General features: G+C 42.5%; 3 protein-coding genes across 7 annotated transcripts; 1 reads left to right on the top strand and 2 right to left on the bottom strand.

Moving 5' to 3' along the window:
- Positions 1-630: 630 nt before the first annotated feature.
- gjz1 (gap junction protein zeta 1) lies at positions 631-1388 on the bottom strand. Its single transcript, XM_050060812.1, is given in 4 exon segments — positions 631-730; positions 732-850; positions 853-953; positions 956-1388. Coding segments are annotated over 4 exon segments (753 nt in total).
- Positions 1389-2576: 1188 nt separating this feature from the next.
- Positions 2577-5449, bottom strand: znf668 (zinc finger protein 668). 2 transcript variants are annotated; one of them, XM_050060875.1, is made up of 2 exons: positions 5313-5449; positions 2577-4724 (listed from the first exon to the last, which is right to left on the bottom strand). In XM_050060875.1, exon 2 carries the CDS (start codon positions 4714-4716, stop codon positions 2698-2700), a length of 2019 nt encoding a protein of 672 aa, XP_049916832.1. In that variant the 5' UTR covers positions 4717-4724; positions 5313-5449; the 3' UTR covers positions 2577-2697. The 2 variants fall into 2 exon arrangements, with proteins under 2 accessions (XP_049916832.1, XP_049916833.1); XM_050060876.1 differs by lacking the exon at positions 5313-5449 and adding an exon at positions 4844-4948.
- znf646 (zinc finger protein 646) lies at positions 4996-18098 on the top strand. Of its 4 annotated transcripts, none has more exons than XM_050060869.1 (4): positions 4996-5120; positions 7648-10486; positions 10713-11792; positions 13218-18098. In XM_050060869.1, exons 2-4 carry the CDS (start codon positions 7863-7865, stop codon positions 14107-14109), a joined length of 4596 nt encoding a protein of 1531 aa, XP_049916826.1. In that variant the 5' UTR covers positions 4996-5120; positions 7648-7862; the 3' UTR covers positions 14110-18098. The 4 variants fall into 4 exon arrangements, with proteins under 4 accessions (XP_049916826.1, XP_049916827.1, XP_049916825.1 ...); XM_050060870.1 differs by lacking the exon at positions 4996-5120 and adding an exon at positions 5341-5465; XM_050060868.1 differs by lacking the exon at positions 4996-5120 and adding an exon at positions 5905-6040.
- The last annotated feature ends 356 nt before the right edge of the window (positions 18099-18454 follow it).

The raw sequence follows: 18454 nt of genomic DNA, 5'->3' as shown, positions 1-18454 counted from the left end.
TCGAGAAGTCTCATGATGTCAATAACACCCTGGATACTGAGATTGTCCCAAAGTCCCAAAGACCAACGTGCTCAACCAACGCTACTGTATTTCTATCCCATACCAAGAATGCAAAAAGAGGAGGTGCTCTAGGAACTACACGGTGCCAGACCCCCCGGCCTCTTCGACAGCCACGTCTGGTCCATGCATTTGAAACACGAGAACATTGAAACTCGGCATGAACACTCGAGACTTCCACTTGCTGAGCAGCTAACTTCAGGTAAATGATTTAATGATGGGGCTCTTCTAGATTTATGAAATGTTTTGGATGGATCAAATCTAAATAGTGAAATGAATCATTTCACAGGGGTTGTGGCACTCAGAAAAACGTATCCACTGATTTACAGGCTCTTTCACAATGTAAGTCTATGGGAAAAAGCGTTTTTGGGCCACGGACCTGAATGTTGTAATTCCATATTTGGCCACTATGTAAAATTGCCTTCAAAGCCCAATGCTGTTCCTCAGCCCCGCATTAGTGTTGTAATGAAACCTACGCCCTTTTGTTTACAGGATGCATAAAACAAACTGTGAATGTGTTGATATAATTCACATAAATCAGAAAAAACTGTATCAATATTAAAGTTTCGATGTTTAAAAGTTGCAAAGGCAGTGAGCAGTGAGCACTGGAGCACATACAAAATAGGGTTGTACAATAATCATGCCTGAGATGGAAGCAAAGGCATAAACAGACGTGTTTCTCTGGGGCAGCCCTCAAAACACAAACATGCAACTCTGAGCAGATGTCTATGGAGCATATGGACCTAAAATTCAGCGTTGGCAAGTTCCAAGAAAGCAGAATACGTGTATATGTGAATATGTTTCAGCCAGAATATGCAGGCTGATGCTGAGTAAGTAGAACCCTACTGTGCCTCTGTCTCTGTGGAGATCTATGACCATCTTGGCCCCGGGTTTGTGGACACAACCTGGGCCTCCAGCTCCACATCAGTCCTTCCATGAGAGCTCCTCTTCTTAGTCAGGGAGCACAAGTGGGAGGAAAACAGCTCCATCAGCAGGACAGAGAGGACACCCAGCACGAAGATAAAGTTCCAGGCCACCGTCATAGGTTTGTGGAAGTGTCTATGAAAACAGACTCTGGAGCAGATGCGGTCCCCAGTGCCGTTGCAGGTTGAGTCAGCCTCCAGTTTGGTAACAGGCAGCTCTACCAGGAAGAGGATCACCAAGCGGACACACAGGAAGCCAAACCACAGGGAATGACACTTGTAGGTGGTGGGGATGAGGCCTGTTACTATGGCTACCGTCGTCACTCCTGGCTTTTGTGTGGGAATGTAAAGGTAGGGAAGTTGGGGAAAAAAAAAAGAAAAGCACGACTGCTGAAATTGTAAATACATTTTAAGACACGATTTCACTTTCAGTCTAGTTAATATACAGTGTTTCAGGAATTTTATCTTAAATTTTAATTGATTTTGTCATTTCAACATGTTACCTTTGTATCCACCCTGTTTTATTGGTTTTCACCTCAAGTTATAGGAGGTCCGTTGTATAAGCCTGTAACTTCTTGACCTCTCTGATCAAATTAATTTTTCATTATCTGGATTTTAATACAGTCTTATGTGTCCAAGTAAAATAAAAAATCAACTGTAAAAGAATTACAAGCTACCTAACGAGTATAAAAACTGAAAAATTGTCATTCAAGTTAAACAGAGACTGAACAGAATATAATGAAAAGTCTCATTTTCTCTGCCCTGTACTATAAATGATTTTTCCATCTTTAAATGAGACACACCTCTGGGTCACAGGGCACACACACAAAGGAAGCTTTAAGGAAGCATGAAAACTGTTACTTAAGGCATTTAAATGTCACGTTAAATATATAAAGCTGTTTGTACATATGGATTGAAGTGGTTCTTAATGTATGTCAAGGTACATCAGTTGTCATTAATGGGAATAAAGTGCATAGCAGTAAGAGAGCTCACCTTTAAGAGTTGTCGCTTTGGATGCAGTCGTTTACGGGTGCAAGAAATGTCATTGTCATCAGTATGTGTGTCACAGTTTCACACCAGATGATATGCAGACTTTTTAGGATGCTCATGCAGGATACAATACGAGAAAACATCCCTACATTTTTTCTTTTACACATTACACATTTTTTATTGGTATAAAATGTGATTCATCTGAATGAACAACTGACTTACGATTTTTTTTGGTTTGTTTTTTTGTAATCAACATTTTTTATAACATTAGATGACTGATAATTACACAGTAAAACAGTTACAAATTGTTTGTTCCGACAAAATGTAAATTCAAAGAACTTTAGACAGACTGTAGTTTTATAAGCATTAAAAAACACATTTACCTGAAATCACAACAGCTTGAGTGATCAGCACACGCTTGCAACACCACGATTTTATGAAGAGATTACAACAGAGAGGATCATTTCATAACTGGCTACTTATAGTACAGTATATATTTTAAAACATGATATGCAACATCTTTCAATTATAACAATGGAAAACAGTGACAAAGCGCTGACATTTTACATTAATGAGACCCTATTTTGAGTTTTTTAAGCTTTCTTGAAAAAAAAAAAAAAGTTTCTTGTAAAATAACACTTCATCAGAGCCATCATCTAAAAAGATTTAAGGCCACTGGCTAAATATTTAGCGGAACCAAAATTCAAAAGTGCTAAAAAAAAAAAGCTTACAGTCCCTCTTCTTTGACTAAATACTCTGGCAGAGTCTGAAAAGCAGTCACAGGTACAGTCACTGGAACTGTCAGGGAAATGGCGCTGGGTTCAACAGTGGAGGGGGAAACCTCACTGGGTGGCGGAGGAGAGGGAAGCGGGTCAGTGTGAATAATGTTTATGTCGCTGATTTGCGTGGCTACTGAGCCAGCATCTGCATGAGTCCTTAAGTGCTTGCGAAGGTAGGCAGCAAACAGGAAAGCCTTGCCACAGTGGGGGCAGCTGTGAGGCTTGCTGGTGGAGTGGATCTTCTGGTGTTTACGCAGTCCAGATTTGTTGAGGAAGCCTTTGCCGCAGCTGTTGCAGACATGAGGCCTCGGCTTGGGATGCTGCTTCTCGTGCTCCTGCAAGTCTGCCAGCTGTGCAAACTCTGCCTGGCAGGTTTCACAGACATGCGAGCCCATGGGCACAATTTTGGTAACAGTCGGAGGAGCAGATTCGATGGAGTGAAAATTCTCATGTGCCTGAACTTCATCCCAGCTTCCAAAAGTAACATCACAGAGAGCACAGGAGAACTGTGGGAGAGTTGTGTGGGCAGTAAAGCCTGAGGCTGACCCGGCCTCTGTCTCGTGTTGTTGTTGTTGTTGTTGTTGTTGCTGCTGTTGCTGTTGCTGTTGCTGCTGCTGCTGCTGCTGCTGCTCAGTCTGCTCAGCTAGGTGAGTCCTCTCATGTTTGCGCAGGCTTGAAGACACCACGAATGACTTCAAGCACTCCTCACATTTGAAAGGCCTCTCTCCAGAGTGCACACGCCGGTGCTTGTTGAGGCTGGAGCGCTCAGCAAACGACTTGTCACACTCTGTGCAAGAGAAGGGCCTAAGGCCTGTGTGGACGAGCATGTGGCGCCGCAGATCCCAGGACGCTACAAAGGCCTTGTCACAGCTCTGGCATTTGTAAGGCCGCTCTCCAGAGTGAACCCGCTCGTGCACGGCCAGATCAGCTGGCTGCCGGAACCTCTTGGAACACTTATCGCAGGGGTATGGCTTGAAACCCAGGTGGGCTCGTTGGTGGCGACGGAAACTGGAAGGGTCAGAAAACATCTTGCCACACTGTGGGCAGAGGAACGGCTTCTCTCCAGAGTGAGTGCGGAGATGAGACTGGTAGGAAGAGAGCTGGGTGAAGCCCTTACCACACTGCTCGCACTGATAGGGTTTGTTCTGGGAGTGAATGCGTTGATGGCAGGCCAGGGAGGAGGAGCGGGAGAAGGCTTTGCCACAGTCTGAACACAGGTATGGTTTTTCTCCAGTGTGGGAGCGCTCATGGTTTTTCAGGTCCTTCAGCTCTGTGTACGTTTTCCCGCACTCATCGCAAGCGTACGGCCGATGGCCTTGGTGGTTCCTCCTGTGTTTTCGGAACACAGAGGGATCAGCAAAACTCTTACCGCATTCACAACAGAAGTATGGCTTCTCTCCCGTGTGAGAGCGCATGTGCACCTTCAGTTTAGACAGGGTGGGGTAGCTCTTAGAGCACTGACGGCAAGAGTAAGGACGCTCTCCACTATGCTGTGTCATATGGATCCTCAGGCATATAGCTTGCATGAAGGCTTTACCACACTCCATGCATACAAATGGTTTCTCCCCGGTGTGAGAGCGGCTATGGTTGCGTAGCTCTGTGGGTGTCTTGTAAGCCTTGTGACAGTCTGGACACTGAAAGGGGCGCTGGGCTGAGTGAGTGCGCTCATGCTTTGAGAGTTGAGCCTTGCTCGAGAATGTTTTAGCACACTGAGAACACGAGTGTTGTTCCGGACTGTCCTTTACATGTGCCGAACGATTGTGGCTCTGCAGAGCGGACAGACTCCTGAAAGCCTCTGTGCATACAGAGCATTTGAAGGAAGGTTTGGCCTTTGGAGGCCTGCCTCTGCCACGTTTTTTTGCAGGCTGATCCCTCATCAGCTCTTCCTCTTGTTTGCTCTCTTCATCCTGAGCAGGAGGGGTGTACTGCTCTGTGAGAGGTGGGCTGCCAGGCTGAGGAGAGGCCATCTTTATATCTGCAAAAAGATTGTATAAAAAGAATTTGAAATAATTATGTAAATAAGCAGATCACTAGCAGCATAAAGATATGAGCGTAGAAGATTGTTACACAGACATCAGGCTAAAGTCTTCTTACAGAAATTAATTAGGAGAGCAGATCGTCTGTGGCTGATGACAGACAAGGGAAAAATGTCTATAATAACATAAAAACAGAAATATGTGGGTGTGCATTAAATCACAAAATGGCTGGCATTAGGACCTCAGGGACAATAAGCTAACCGCTTTGATGCCAGAGGAAGTTGGCGATGCAATGACAGAAACCACTGTGTATGAATGACTGACATGTGCCCGACCAGAGACAACGATCAAAGATCACGAGTCAGTGCGACGCTGTGAACAACCGGACACGATATGTACGTATTAATGTTCGCTAGCTGTCTTGCTAAACACTTTAACTAACTCAAAATGGCTGGCTTTAGGACCGGCTGCACCAATTTACTCGACAGCGTCATCATCATCATGACCGTGATTATGCGGGATGGATTTGGCTAACATTAGCTGTCTTTGTATCTTCTGCGCATTAGAGAAACAAAGGTCGTTCTTACCTGATTCAGGACATTAATAGTTGGTCGATAATGCCTGGAAAAGCGCCTCGGTGCGCGGCTGCATTTACTGTGAGACACGGTGATTGCTCTTGACTGGCTGCAGGGTGGGGGACGGCTCTAGGACCATGATGACGAAAGCTCTCGGCAAGCCAAGTGTGCAACATTTAAATACGCTTAACTATAAGAAATAACAAGATAAGACACCAATAAATGTATTATAACCCCCTTAGGGAAACATTGTAGTTGTTATAAAATTAGCAGGTTGTCTGTCATAATGGCAACACTCGTGAAGCTGAAGCGAAGATCATTTACAATGCCTTTAAGTCAGTGGCAGAGCTAATGCTAACGACGTAGCTAGCCTAGCTGATAGAGGCAGCTAGCTAATGCTAGCGTTAGCTGCTTCATGGAAACCAGCAGCAGAATAGTGAGACGAACATTTAAATTCTTGTTTTTTATTTGAGTTTAATGTTTGCCCTGTGACTACTTTTAACGTTGAACCCACCTCCGTTTGTGCTAACTAAACTTTTAGCCTGTCCACTTTCGAGAGGGAGGTATTTCTCTGCTGCACATTTCCTGTTTCCTAGCAACAAGAGCAATGTGGAAATGGGGATGGAGGAAAAAAAGACAATTGGAAGAAAAGGGGTTGCCTTTAAGACAAAATCAGCGTTTTTAAAATAATGAATGAAAATATATCTTCGGAAGTCGGCACTGGATCACTACCGCTGCAGGTATTTAATTCGACGCATTTACCGACGCTGTGATTCCGCATTTAAAACGACTTCTTGGCTTTTTGGTGCAATGTTTGTTTAGCTAGCCACGATGTTGCTAGCTGGTAGCGCGCTAACGTTTGCCCACTGTTCTCTTACACAAATGTAACCGCAGTGAACCTGTCCGCTCCTCCTTATAACGTGAAGATGATAAATATGTTTGTTCTGGTTTTGTTTATGATGTCGAAGAGAATTTGCGTTTACAGAGCCAGTATGTCTGTAAAAAGAGGCGTTTCCCGGTTTATTGACATAGCTAGCTCTGCTAGCCTGCTGATGTAGAGATGTGACGTTAATGTTAGCAAAACATGTCAGGCTGGATACCATTTATAGCTAACTGTTGAACTTAGTAAGTGTGTCCATGACGCTGGTTACTTGCTGCCGGTGACGCATTTGAAACACATCGTATCATACCTGCTTTTTCCAAAGATTTATTGATTTACAGATTTTAATCGGGGATGAGCACTTATGGATGAGATTATGAGATGTTCACTGTCGGTACAGAACAGGCACGGGTGTGACACACAGGTTAAGTTGTCAGTTTTGTAGAATAACTGAAGAGTAAACTAATAGGAGTAACGTTAATCCCCATAGGTTAATTGTAGCTTTATATAACACCCATTCTTGAGCACTGGGACAAATCATGTCCTTCCGAAAAAGCCTTTAAATGATAACTTATCAAACTACTAATTCAATTTTTAGGTGAAATATTATTTTTAAAGGGTTTATTTTTTTTATATGGAATAAATATGACTTATGAATTATGTTAACCTGTTTTCATTTTGTAACTCATAAACCTGCCTTGTGCCAGGAAACACCCTTGTCCCAGACCAGAATTCACAACTTAAAGCAATTTAAAAATGTCTTAAAAGCCTTCAAAATTTAAACTTAACAGTAGGTACTAATAGCATTGGTGTAAAAATGTGGTGTTATAATAATCTTTGCTTTCAAGTATACATTTTTATGAAAATGTTGGCCACTTAAAGATGTGTCCCTAATTTTTGTCAGCTTTATCAGATTTCTACAAAAACACAATTTAATCTGGCATAAAAGGAGTAAGCTTTATCACAATAACTCCTGTATCATTTCCTGGTTTCTAAAAAGGCGGGAATGCTGCTCAAGTACCTGTAAGCTTTCTATTTTTTGATAAATTTATTAAATAATATTGCCATTAGGTGTATCTCAACCATAAGAGGTCAACTCCGTAGCCCCTCTAAATCCAAACTAAATAAGAATTAATGTTTAAAATGAGTACCTCAATTTGCTTTAAGAGAACTTTAAGCAAGTTTGAAAAATAAAATAGCTTCTCACTATGAGTGCTGTGACATTCATAAATACATAACTTTTTGTCAACTCCGTAAGACGTCAACTCTGTCAGATCTTACCTCTGACATCAACTATGTATGTTATTAAAAAAAAATCGGAAAGGCCCAATACAAGGTTCAATAGTCAAGACTTTGATCTTTTAAAATATATTTTCCCACCGTAAACAAAGAGATGACTCACTACAATTGAATACTGTTAGGTATGCATTCACCAGCTCTAACTTGCATCTCCTCTGTCCTCAACAGCTCTGTTCGCCCTCTTCTCCTAAACTGACGTCATTCTCCTAATTGTGTGGAATTGGTTCTCTATATCTGCTGTGGTACCTCCCTGGACTCTCCTTGGACCTTACTGTAAAGAACTATCTTCTTTATATACTGACAGCAAAGGCATCTAATGCATTTCCCTCCTGCATATTCTCACACTCTGTGTCTGGTGCACTTGATTCAATCGCTATCTTGTAATGGCAGTGCAAGACCCTGGCAGGACAACAGGTTTTCCGTGCAAACAATGTGGCATAGTATGTCCCAATATGCCCACTCTGCTCGAACACATGGATATTCACCTTCAACAAGAGGAAGAACGCAAGTTTAAATGTGATGAATGTGGACGTGGTTATAGGCATGCTGGTAGCCTAGCTAACCACAAAAAAACACATGAAGTGGGTTCTTTTCGATGTAACATCTGTGGTAAAGAAAACTCGAATGCGTTGGCCCTGAAGAGTCATCTTCGGAGCCACACTTCACAGAAGAAGTACGCCTGTACCGAATGTGGGAAAGCTTTTCGCCTGGCATCACAGCTGGCCACACATGAGAGGGTTCATCTTGCCAGGAGAGAAAAGGAGCAGTCATATAGAAAGGTAGACATGGAATATCCCACACATGAAGATAGACATGAAACTGAAGATAGACATGAAACTGAAAATAATCACCCACATCTTCTCAGTGAGCAGTCAGCCGGTGTTGGGATTTCCACAGAAAGTAGCCCAGCTGAGGACAAGCCGGAGGTTGTGTATAATACACAATCTGAGCCCTCTGATGATGCAGCAAATCGACCATTCAGATGTGATTTGTGCGACAAATCATACATACACCATCGAAGCCTGACCAATCATAAAAAAACACACCAAGTGGGAATGTTTGAGTGCACAGTGTGTTTCAAACTGTTCAATAACATGGCTGCTCTCTACAGTCACCAGAGAAGTCACAAGGCAAGAAGCGGGACGGACCCTAATTCAATGGGTGGTTCATACACCGGCACGCCAATGGACCAGTTTTCACCTCAGCGCCAAGAAGCTCCAGTAAATTTTTGCCATTTGTGTCAGGTACTATTCCCCAATGATGAAGAATTCCAGGAACACATCCAAATGCATAACTCCTCATCTTTGTCATTTGGGCTTCAAGATACCTTGTCAGAGAACCACAATATATCATATGACAACAGTATTGCTTCGCCTGAGTCAAATTTTTATGCATCCCCTATAAATAATGTTCCCTCAGTATCATCCATAGATAATCATGGAGGCTTTGATCAGCCGCAGGAGCAGATTAGACGTAACGGTCATGTCTATTCAGACTGCTCCAATAATCAAACACCACCTTCCAACAGCACTCAGGGAGAACCCCCAATCATAGACACAAGCATTCTCAATCCTGCCCTGACACTGGACACTGACAATGCAACTGAAATGGAAGAGATGTCAACTGTAGATTCTGACGAGCGTCCCTTCAAGTGTCAAATCTGCGGTAAAAGCTACCGGCACTCTGGGAGCCTTATCAACCACAAAAGGTCACATCAGGTCGGGATTTACCAGTGCTCCATCTGCAGAAAGAGCTATCCTCACCTGGCCGCCCTCAAAAGTCATCTTCGTCTCCACAAAGCTCAGTCGTCATCTTATGGCCTCAACGCTGAGGGAGACTGGCTCTCCTCAGAGCCCCTGACTCTGGACAACCAACAGGGTTGCTACTCCTCTCAAGACGAGGAGGGGGATCGTACTCACCCTGTACTTGGTATGGATCAGGAGAACGGAGTTGACCACAGCAATGGAGCTTTGTACCATGAGCAGTTTAATCAGGACTTTACCCAGGATATGACTGTGCATCTACCTCACAATGAACACCTGATGCAGAGGCACATGTGTGCAGACTGCGGTGAGACATTTGCCGATATTGCAGGGATTAAGTCTCACAGTTGCCCACTGCTACAGCAGCAGCATGACACCGCGAGCAGTGACTATGACAGTAATATAAATTTCCAGGGCAGTAATGGTAACTGCGCCATTGGAAATCCAGGGAGTAATGTAGAGTTCCATGGTCTGAATGGTAGCCACGACCAAAGTTACTTTGAACAGAACTTCCATGACAATATGAGCAGTGATCAGCTGAATGGTGGCGCAGAAGGTGATGACGTAGATGAGGAGGATGATGATGGAGATCTGTATCAGTGCTCTATATGTGGAAACAGCTACACCAGTATGAGGGCTCTCAGGAGCCATCTCCGAGGACACACACAATCCCATAGTACTCCTGCAAGCTCAGGGCCCTCCTCCATGTCCTCCCATGAAGAAGTGAAAGACGAAGAGCCTGGAGAGATGATGATTTGTAGCACATGTGGGGAAAGTTTTGCCACTAGGCAAGATTTAAACGCCCATCAGCTTCTACACACCCAGGACCAGGTAGATAATGTAAATCATTCACATATAAACAACAGCGATGTGTCTCAAGGAAAGGAGGAAGCACAGAGTATCATCTGCGGCAGCTGTGGCATCTTCTGCACCAGCTATCATCATCTTGAGAACCACGGTTGCACAGCTGAGAGGACAGATGAGTCAACACAGGGTAAAGAGGAAATGAAAGTAAATGATGTCGCCCAGTGTGAAGACATGAGTCACGTCAAAGAAACTGTTGACACCCAGAATCGTCAGTACAAGTGTGATCAGTGTGGGCGGTCGTACCGACACCCGGGCTCCCTCCTTAACCACAAAAAGTCCCACAAAACAGGTGTATTCAGATGCCTCGTCTGCCAGAAGCGCTTCTACAACCTGCTCGCCCTTAAAAACCATCAAAGGTCCCACTTTGATATTAAGAGGTTAGTTTCAGCAAAAATAAACATCTTTAATACATGTAAAATTCTTACTTTTCCCCACTTGTGTTGCAGATTGTTAATGCATATTGGAATTATGAATGATGTTAAATCCAAAAAATTAAGAGTTGGCTGTAGAGTCTCAGTTTTATGTGTTGCAGATGTGTTATGTCATCATGACCTCCTGTTTTGCAAACACAGAATTAACCATATGCTTTGTCTCCTCTGCCAGGCATACTTGCCACGAGTGTGGGAAAGCCTTCAAAATTCAGAAGCAGCTATTGAATCACCTGAGAAGGCACAAGGAGAACCAAGCCAAAATTCAGGATCTCAACAACCAGATCCAGGCCCTCATGCAGATGAATGGGACCAGGTCAGACGGAGGAATGCAGTCCTTAACTTCAAATGCCAATCAGGCTTTTACCTCCTCTCGATGCTGCAAGCAACTGCCTGGAGGGAAGAGAGGACAAACAAAGTGCGAGACCTCAGTCAAATCAGAGGACACAGGTGACCAACGGCCTTTTGCCTGTGACCAGTGTGGACGTACATATCGCCACGCAGGAAGTCTGGTCAACCACAGAAACTCCCATAAAACAGGTGAATATTACTGCTCTGTTTGTAACAACACTTACTCCAATCAGCTAGCAATGAAGAACCACTTGCGCACCCACTTTGCATATAAAAAGCACTCTTGCCAAAACTGTGGAAAAGGCTTCAGGGGAAAGAAGCAGCTATTAGCCCACATTTGTGCAGGCCTCAGAAAGGATGGAGCTGGAGGCAAGAGGGGCCTAAAATCTAGAGCCCTTAAGTGCAAGGAATGTAAGCAGGCCTTTCACTCTGTTGACCAACTGACAGCCCACGCCTGTGATGGACCATCAGGCAGTAATGATGCCCAAACCAATACGAGTCCAAAAAAAGAGGAGCGACCTTTCATGTGCAACATTTGTAATCGCAGCTACCGCCATGCAGGCTCACTCCTGAACCACAAAAACACCCACAAGACCGGACACTTCAGTTGCACCTTCTGCTCTAAGCCCTTCACTAACCCCATGGCTCTGCGCAATCACACACGCATCCACACGCAGAAGAAAAAGTACGTGTGTCTCACATGCGGAAAGGCTTTCCGTCTCGCCAGTATCCTGCACAACCATCAGAGGGTCCACAACAGGGTGGCGAGTCACTTCAGCTGTCCTGCATGTGGGAAGAGCTTCCAGGGCAGATCAGGTCTGAAGAGGCACCGCTGCCGCCGAGGTCAGGAGAACTCGCCGAGAGCTGGAGTCCAGCAGTCGGAGAGAGGAGACAAGTGCTTCATGTGAGTTACCGTCTTAATGTGAACTGAGTTTGTAAGTCTTGTTTTGTCTACTAGTCATCATCGGGGTAGTTTTGATATATATTCAGTTTGTTCAAACAAAGCTGTTCTGACCTGACGGATATACTTGCCAGACCAACATATCGGCCAGTATTAGCTCATCGCAGTTACACAAGTTGCCAGAAATTGCAGTACAGACATGCCAAAGATAAGTTTAAGTTATCTTTTTCACCCTAGAGTGCTGACAAGTTTATTTTTCAACAGTAACATATCCCACTCATCTTGATTATCATACTTAAAATATGTGACTTTTCTGCTCTAAAAACAACTAGACCAATGTAATATATTTTGTTGAGTTTTTGACTTATATTATGCCAAATGTTTCCAACAATGTTCAAAGGCAGAGAAATCTGTAATTTTAATTAAGGACACAGTCCGTTTCATGTGGTCACTGTTGCCTGTCAGTGGCCTCATATCCCCTTTGCGCTTGCATAAGAGTTGTAGATGTCTGCAAGAAACTGTTATAAATTACTTTTTATCCAGTTTTAAGCCACATTTCTTACAATACATTCCTAGATCCTGGTATTAGCTATATACACAGTATATACTTAAGCCCCTTCCCCACTGCGCAGAAATGCACTAATACCTAAATCTGGCTTTTGTATGTAATGGGAAAGGTTCAAATTGGCATTCAGACCCAGGTCAAATGACTCTGCAGTAGTCACACGAATTTATCAGCTCCGACTCCAATCGGCAGTGATGAAAATACATCATCCAGGTGAATGCGTTTATTTTAGCCCCTTTACCGGCAAGATGCAATAACATGCCACCACAAAATACTGTCCATCTCCACCCAAGCAGGGCTCAAACATTGTTCCAAATTAGTCTGCACCAAGTTTGTAAGAGATAGAAAAAGAAAGAGATAAATGAAAAGAAGTAACCACCGTCGCATGATCACCAACCTCCATGCTGCTTTCTACCATTTACAAACCGGTTGTCTGGCCTGTCTGTGACGTCAAATCTAGCACACCAGTATAAATAAACAAAAAGGTGATGCTTGTCTGCAGCGTTGCCATGTATTTCGTTATTGTTTCTATTGAGAAAGCCCTAGCATCAGAAAAGTACACACTGTATGTTTCAGAACAAATTTAAAGGATCCCTAACAATATTATTCATTTATTAATTATGTTAATGTTAAAAAACAAAAATCAGCTGGCTGTTATTGGACTCTAAATGATTGATATCAGCCTCAAAGATCCAGTACTGGTCAGGCCATTATTTTGAAAGTATGTTAATGGTTAATGACAGTAATGGTAAAGTAATATTATATGTAATTTGCAGGTTGATAAAGAGTTCACTGCTGTGTAAAATGGTTTGAGTTCAAGTGTAATATCAGGTTTTGAATATCTGAACATATCCCTGCTGCAGGTGTGACCTGTGTGGGCGCTCCTACCGCCACGCTGGCTCTCTCCTCAACCATAAAAAGACACACTCCGAAAACCTCCACCACTGTACCTTGTGTCTGCAGACCTTTCCTGATCCTCTCACGCTACAGATCCACACCCAGATGAGGCGTCACTGCTGCCCAGAGTGCGGCAAAACCTTCTGTCTGGTCGCACACCTGCAGAGCCACATGGAGGTGCACTCAAAGGACCGTCCTGTGGCGTGCAGCCCCTGCCAGCAGAGCTTTCCCAACACAGCCAGCTACCAGCAGCACCAGGAAATGCACCACGGGGCTCAGGACCCCTATCAACAAGGCGTGGATGAACCTGTTGACAACATCTGCTGGGACTCAGGAATAAATCAGACCATGGGGATGGACGGGATGCAAAAGCAGGTTCCACCACCTTTGTCTCATATTCCAGTAAGCATCGCTAATTCAGAGAAGAGCCACGAGTCCACTGGCCCAGAGGAGAAGAGCCACGTCTGCGAGCACTGCGGCCGCACTTACCGCCACGCCGGCTCCCTCCTCAACCATAAGAACAGCCACAAGACGGGCTCCTTCTTCTGTTCCATCTGCCAGAAGGAGTTCACCAACCTCATGGCTCTCAAGAACCACCGGCGCATTCACACGGAGCCGAAGCGCTATCAGTGTCTGGAGTGTGGGAAGGCGTTCCGTGTGTCCACTCAGCTCATATGTCACCGACGAATCCACACCAAAGAGAAGCCCTTCGCCTGCCTGCTGTGCGACAAGAGCTTTTCCAGCAAGTCCAACCTGCGGCATCATCAGAAGATGCACCAGAACACCCAGACCTATGACTCCTCTTTTAGCATGGATGCTAACACATTTATGGACTTGGACATGGGGTCTTTCCTTTGAATTCCAGAGTGTAGAGAGAAGAGGACAAGTAGTCCTCTTATTTATTGGTGTTTCATCCCTCTATCAATAATTGTAAAACAGTATTTTTTTCAGAAAGTGCTCCTTGGTCCTGATAGAAGCTCCTTTTGAAGACATAAATGCACATTTCATTATTGACTTCCAGTCTTACCTCCACAACAGATGGTGACATCACTCAGAAGTCGCCAGAGGGTTTATCGGTCAGCTTTTAATAAGGCCTGAATGTTTTCCAAGAACACACAGGATCCCAGAGTAAAGGGCGCCCTGGCTGATGAAAATATCAGTCGCCACTCGTTCCTCAATGATAAACCAACCAACCAAAGTGAACAGAAAAGTGCAGCCCAGATCCATGTACGAACATTAACACTGATGACATGTTTTTGTAAGACAGTACTGTTCTAACGGTGATCTCTCCTCTCTTGCTACGTATACTTGTGTTCAGTGCCTCTGTAAGTTCCTTAGGAAACAAAATATACAAACTATATTTATCTCTGAATCCTTTTTGTTAGCTTTGCCATCAGTGTCGAAGGACTGCTCACTTTCCTTTTGGATCTCACATAGGGCAAGCCTGTTGTTATAAAGTCAAATACCTCTGGGTGTGTCCAAAGGTCAGTGGCAAAGTGATTTACTGAAATCATATTATCAAGTAAATAGTCGTACTGCTAATAATATTCACGTTGAGTGACATTGTATGCTAAAAATGGATGTATTTATTAATTTATTCCTGTTATTTTCTGTGCATATTTTATTAGAAAAGCTTTCTATGAATGTTGTAAAAAAAAAAAAAACCTGTCTTCTAAAACTCATGTAGCCTTTAAGGGACATCATCAGTCGATTTGTATTTCCTCATTAGTTCTCAGTTACAACGGGCAGGAATGAATGAGCCAAGCATCATTGGCAGCACTCAGGGGAAACCTTCAAAAGGAACATACCTGATGTGTAAAACATTGTAGATAATCAGTTTCCGAACTGAGCATTTTTTCTTTTCACCTGTGCTGTTTTTCAACACGTATGATTTAGCTCATGTAACGGTAACCGAAGTCACTCCAGCAGTTAGTCGCAGCTCTTCGCGCAGTGCATGCTGTTGGAATACGATCTATCTTTGAGAAGCATCAGTTGAAGTGCCAGTGCCTAAAATGTAAGTCAATTGTAGCAGTTTAATGTGAACAAACCTCCTCTTGCTGTACTTGTTATATACTGTAAACCACATGTTATATTGTCCATTACATAATTAGATTTTTTTTTTTTTGTGAATCTCCTCAGCCACAAACAGTTAAACGTCTTAAAGCAGTTGATAACAAAAGTACTGCGACAGTGAAGTGAGAGTGGTTCCTTTTTGTCTCCACAAATACTTTCTATAAATCAAATGTATTTTCAGATAAACAAATATGGGGCCAAAATGCCGCATTTCTGCCAAGCACAAGTATTACTACAAACATACCAGGGCTTTATGGATTTACAAAGAACCTCTTTCATCTTCACCGTTGAGTTCATGAACCACTTTATGTTCTGTGAAAAATGTGCAATTATTGATTCTGTTTTGTTTTTTTGTCTTCGTTTTTTGCCAAGTTGTCTAATGTGCCTGTTGTTCCTTTTGTGGTTTCTTTTCACAGATCATGCAAAAGTGAACACATGGCCTTTGCTTTTTATAACAGTCTGTAATTAGATTTTCTTTATGCCTTATACATTACATTTCACATGTATGAGTATGTTTGGCACTGGTCAGAAGTATGAAATACCTCATGGAAAGCCCTGCCTACCTAGCAACCGCTACTTAATGCCTCATGCAGCTTAATTGTAGAGAATACACTGTAATCATAGAGATAGTTATCAGCAGTAAGACAACTAGAACAGATGAAGCATCAATTCTAAGGTTTTACTTTGTAGTTCGCAGAAGCAGTTTTCTCCATAAAATGGTCGTTTCTCTGCAGTTTGTTGTTTTCAGAGTTATATTTGCACATTTGTAGAGACACTTGTAGCCCAAGGAGGACAGGAAGTCTATAATAACGCAGCCGTTCTGTTGTCGACAGGCAACAGATAAGCTGTTTGATAGTTCACCTCAGTTAGTGTGCGGGTCGTAATATTTAAGCAATATGCTGAAAGTATTGTTTCAGTGCATGAACCGAGTACATCTCATATGTCTTATTGTGTCGAGTGCAGTGGCGTCAGATTCAGTATACTGACACTAGCCTTGAAAAACCACGACACCTTGCCATCTTCTTGTGTTATTTAAAATCGTACATGTATTAATTGTAATGGTTTAGATCGTACTGTAACATATTTTCATATGCCATGGTAGCCTACATGTGAAACAACACATGCACATTTAAAAGTTGTTGTTTTTTTTTAAACAATGTTCTCCATCTAATCTCCCTGTGGCACTGAACACGTTCACTCCTCTGTCAGCGGTCACAATCACAGCCTGGTGTTTGTGGTGTGCATTAATCTCAGAGCTCTCTCTCTGTAAATATTTGAAGGGAAAATATCGGTCGGATCTATGTACATTCAGATTTTCCTCAGCAGGAGAAAACTGCTAGATTAGCTATTGTGTAATTTAAAAAAAAAAGGCATATACCACATGTTCTGATTTATTGGATTTTCAGTGCTCAAAAATGTCTGCTCACTATTTAATTCATATTTATATAACTATTTTGTCACTCTGAAACGTAGATTTTTACTTCTTTGTTAGAACTTAGTTTAGAATATAAGCAAATTATTGAAAATAAAACTAGTTGAAATTAATTAAAAGACTTGGAAAATACAGTGTGTTTGTTTCTTGTCCATTTTTTCCCCCAAATGTGACGTTGCGCAGCTGTGTTGAGATGCGTTTCCATACCAACAAGACTTGCATTATTATTGGAAATTGTCAGTTTTATTGTGAAAATACATTTGATACACAAAGCACTTTATAAGATTGCATTAAAGTAAAAGAAGCCAGTGCATGTACAGTATATACAAGAAGAAACAGAAAGCGAGAGAAACAAGCAGAAAATGTTAGTTATTGCTCAGTATTATCGTCAGCTGGCCTGGTGGAAGTTCAACAAAAATCTTCACTGGAGTCCCTTTAAAAATGTGCTTGTCACTCGCAGTATATGCAAAATAACACTGCGAGATACTTAAAAATAAATAATATAAACATCTTAAAAAAAAAAAAAAAAAAAGGAAGTATTGTATTTTAAGTGAGTCCGTAATTTTGCTGCCAGAGGGCAAGCAGTTTACCCACAAGCAGACAGATCCACCATACGACCTGAATCATTGTCAGTCACTTAAAATACATCAGTAACCGCGTACTGGTGATGTTTTGAAGCTAGAAAACATCCTCAACTATAAAAAGAAGTGGAAAACAACCACCCTGCCCGCCATGGTTCTTGCTGGTTTCATTGGCTACAAAATAACAAACATGTCGACATGTATCCTCAGATCTGAAACGATTGGACAGGTTTAGTAAGCATAGTGATTGTGTAGCTGCACCTAAATCACTGTAGGTGTCATTCCCTTCACTACAGTACATTCCTTACAACATTCCCACATGTTAGCAGTTTGGGGATTGTGAGTCTAGTGTTTCAAACATCCTGTCTTACAAGCGGCGGGACGGTATCGTGGGAATTCTGGGGAAATACTAAGCCTCAAACCTACTGACATTAAAACAGACAACACAATATTGTGATCATCTGCAATAAAGGTTCTGTGTTGGTCTCAGGAGAACCGGTAACAGTGAACGAGTACAGTTAATAACAGCTTTCTCACTGGCAGGGACGAAGTCTGGAATACATTTCACCTACTGTAAAGAGTAGCTACATTCAAATGGCCTTAATGTGCCTGACAGTACGTCTAACTCACATGTGATTTATCTTTAAAGGGGAACTGCGCCCATTTTAAAAATTCCCACATTATTCCTATCATCTAAGACAGTCAACAAATTTTACTGAACATGAACAACTCTCTCAAATCCAAAAACTCCAATGCTAAAACTCACATTTGTGATGTCTCAAGATTAAAGTCTTGAGCTGCTCCACTGACAATGAATTGGAAATATGTTATAGATGAAACAGAGCACCCAGGGGAGTTTTCTGAGTATATGGGTACATTTTCTGTTTCAGTACTGAGAACATTACAACACCGTGAAGCCCATTTGATAATAAAAAGGAAAACAAACATTCTGTGGCTTCACAAAATCAGGCTCCCATCCATTGTCTACTGAGCATCTCTAGACTTTATAGAGGGCTCCTGCAGATCCTTACAAAGTCTTAAAGGCACTGATTCATTAATGTAAAAATAAGGGTTTAATTTGTATCATAATGTCTTATATAAATCTTTCAAAAGTCTT

The sequence above is a fragment of the Epinephelus moara genome, chromosome 13 (genome assembly GCF_006386435.1).
Source record: "Epinephelus moara isolate mb chromosome 13, YSFRI_EMoa_1.0, whole genome shotgun sequence".
Lineage (NCBI taxonomy): Eukaryota > Metazoa > Chordata > Actinopteri > Perciformes > Serranidae > Epinephelus > Epinephelus moara.
This window is presented reverse-complemented; position numbering and strand designations above follow the sequence as displayed.

Coding starts and splice junctions, on each gene's coding strand:
- znf646 (XM_050060869.1), top strand. CDS start 7,863: ATGGCAGTGCAAGACCCTGGCAGGACAACAGGTTTTCCGTGCAAACAA. Junction 10,487..10,712: donor TCCCACTTTGATATTAAGAG/GTTAGTTTCAGC, acceptor CTCCTCTGCCAG/GCATACTTGCCACGAGTGTG. Junction 11,793..13,217: donor AGAGGAGACAAGTGCTTCAT/GTGAGTTACCGT, acceptor TCCCTGCTGCAG/GTGTGACCTGTGTGGGCGCT.
- znf668 (XM_050060875.1), bottom strand. CDS start 4,716: ATGGCCTCTCCTCAGCCTGGCAGCCCACCTCTCACAGAGCAGTACACC.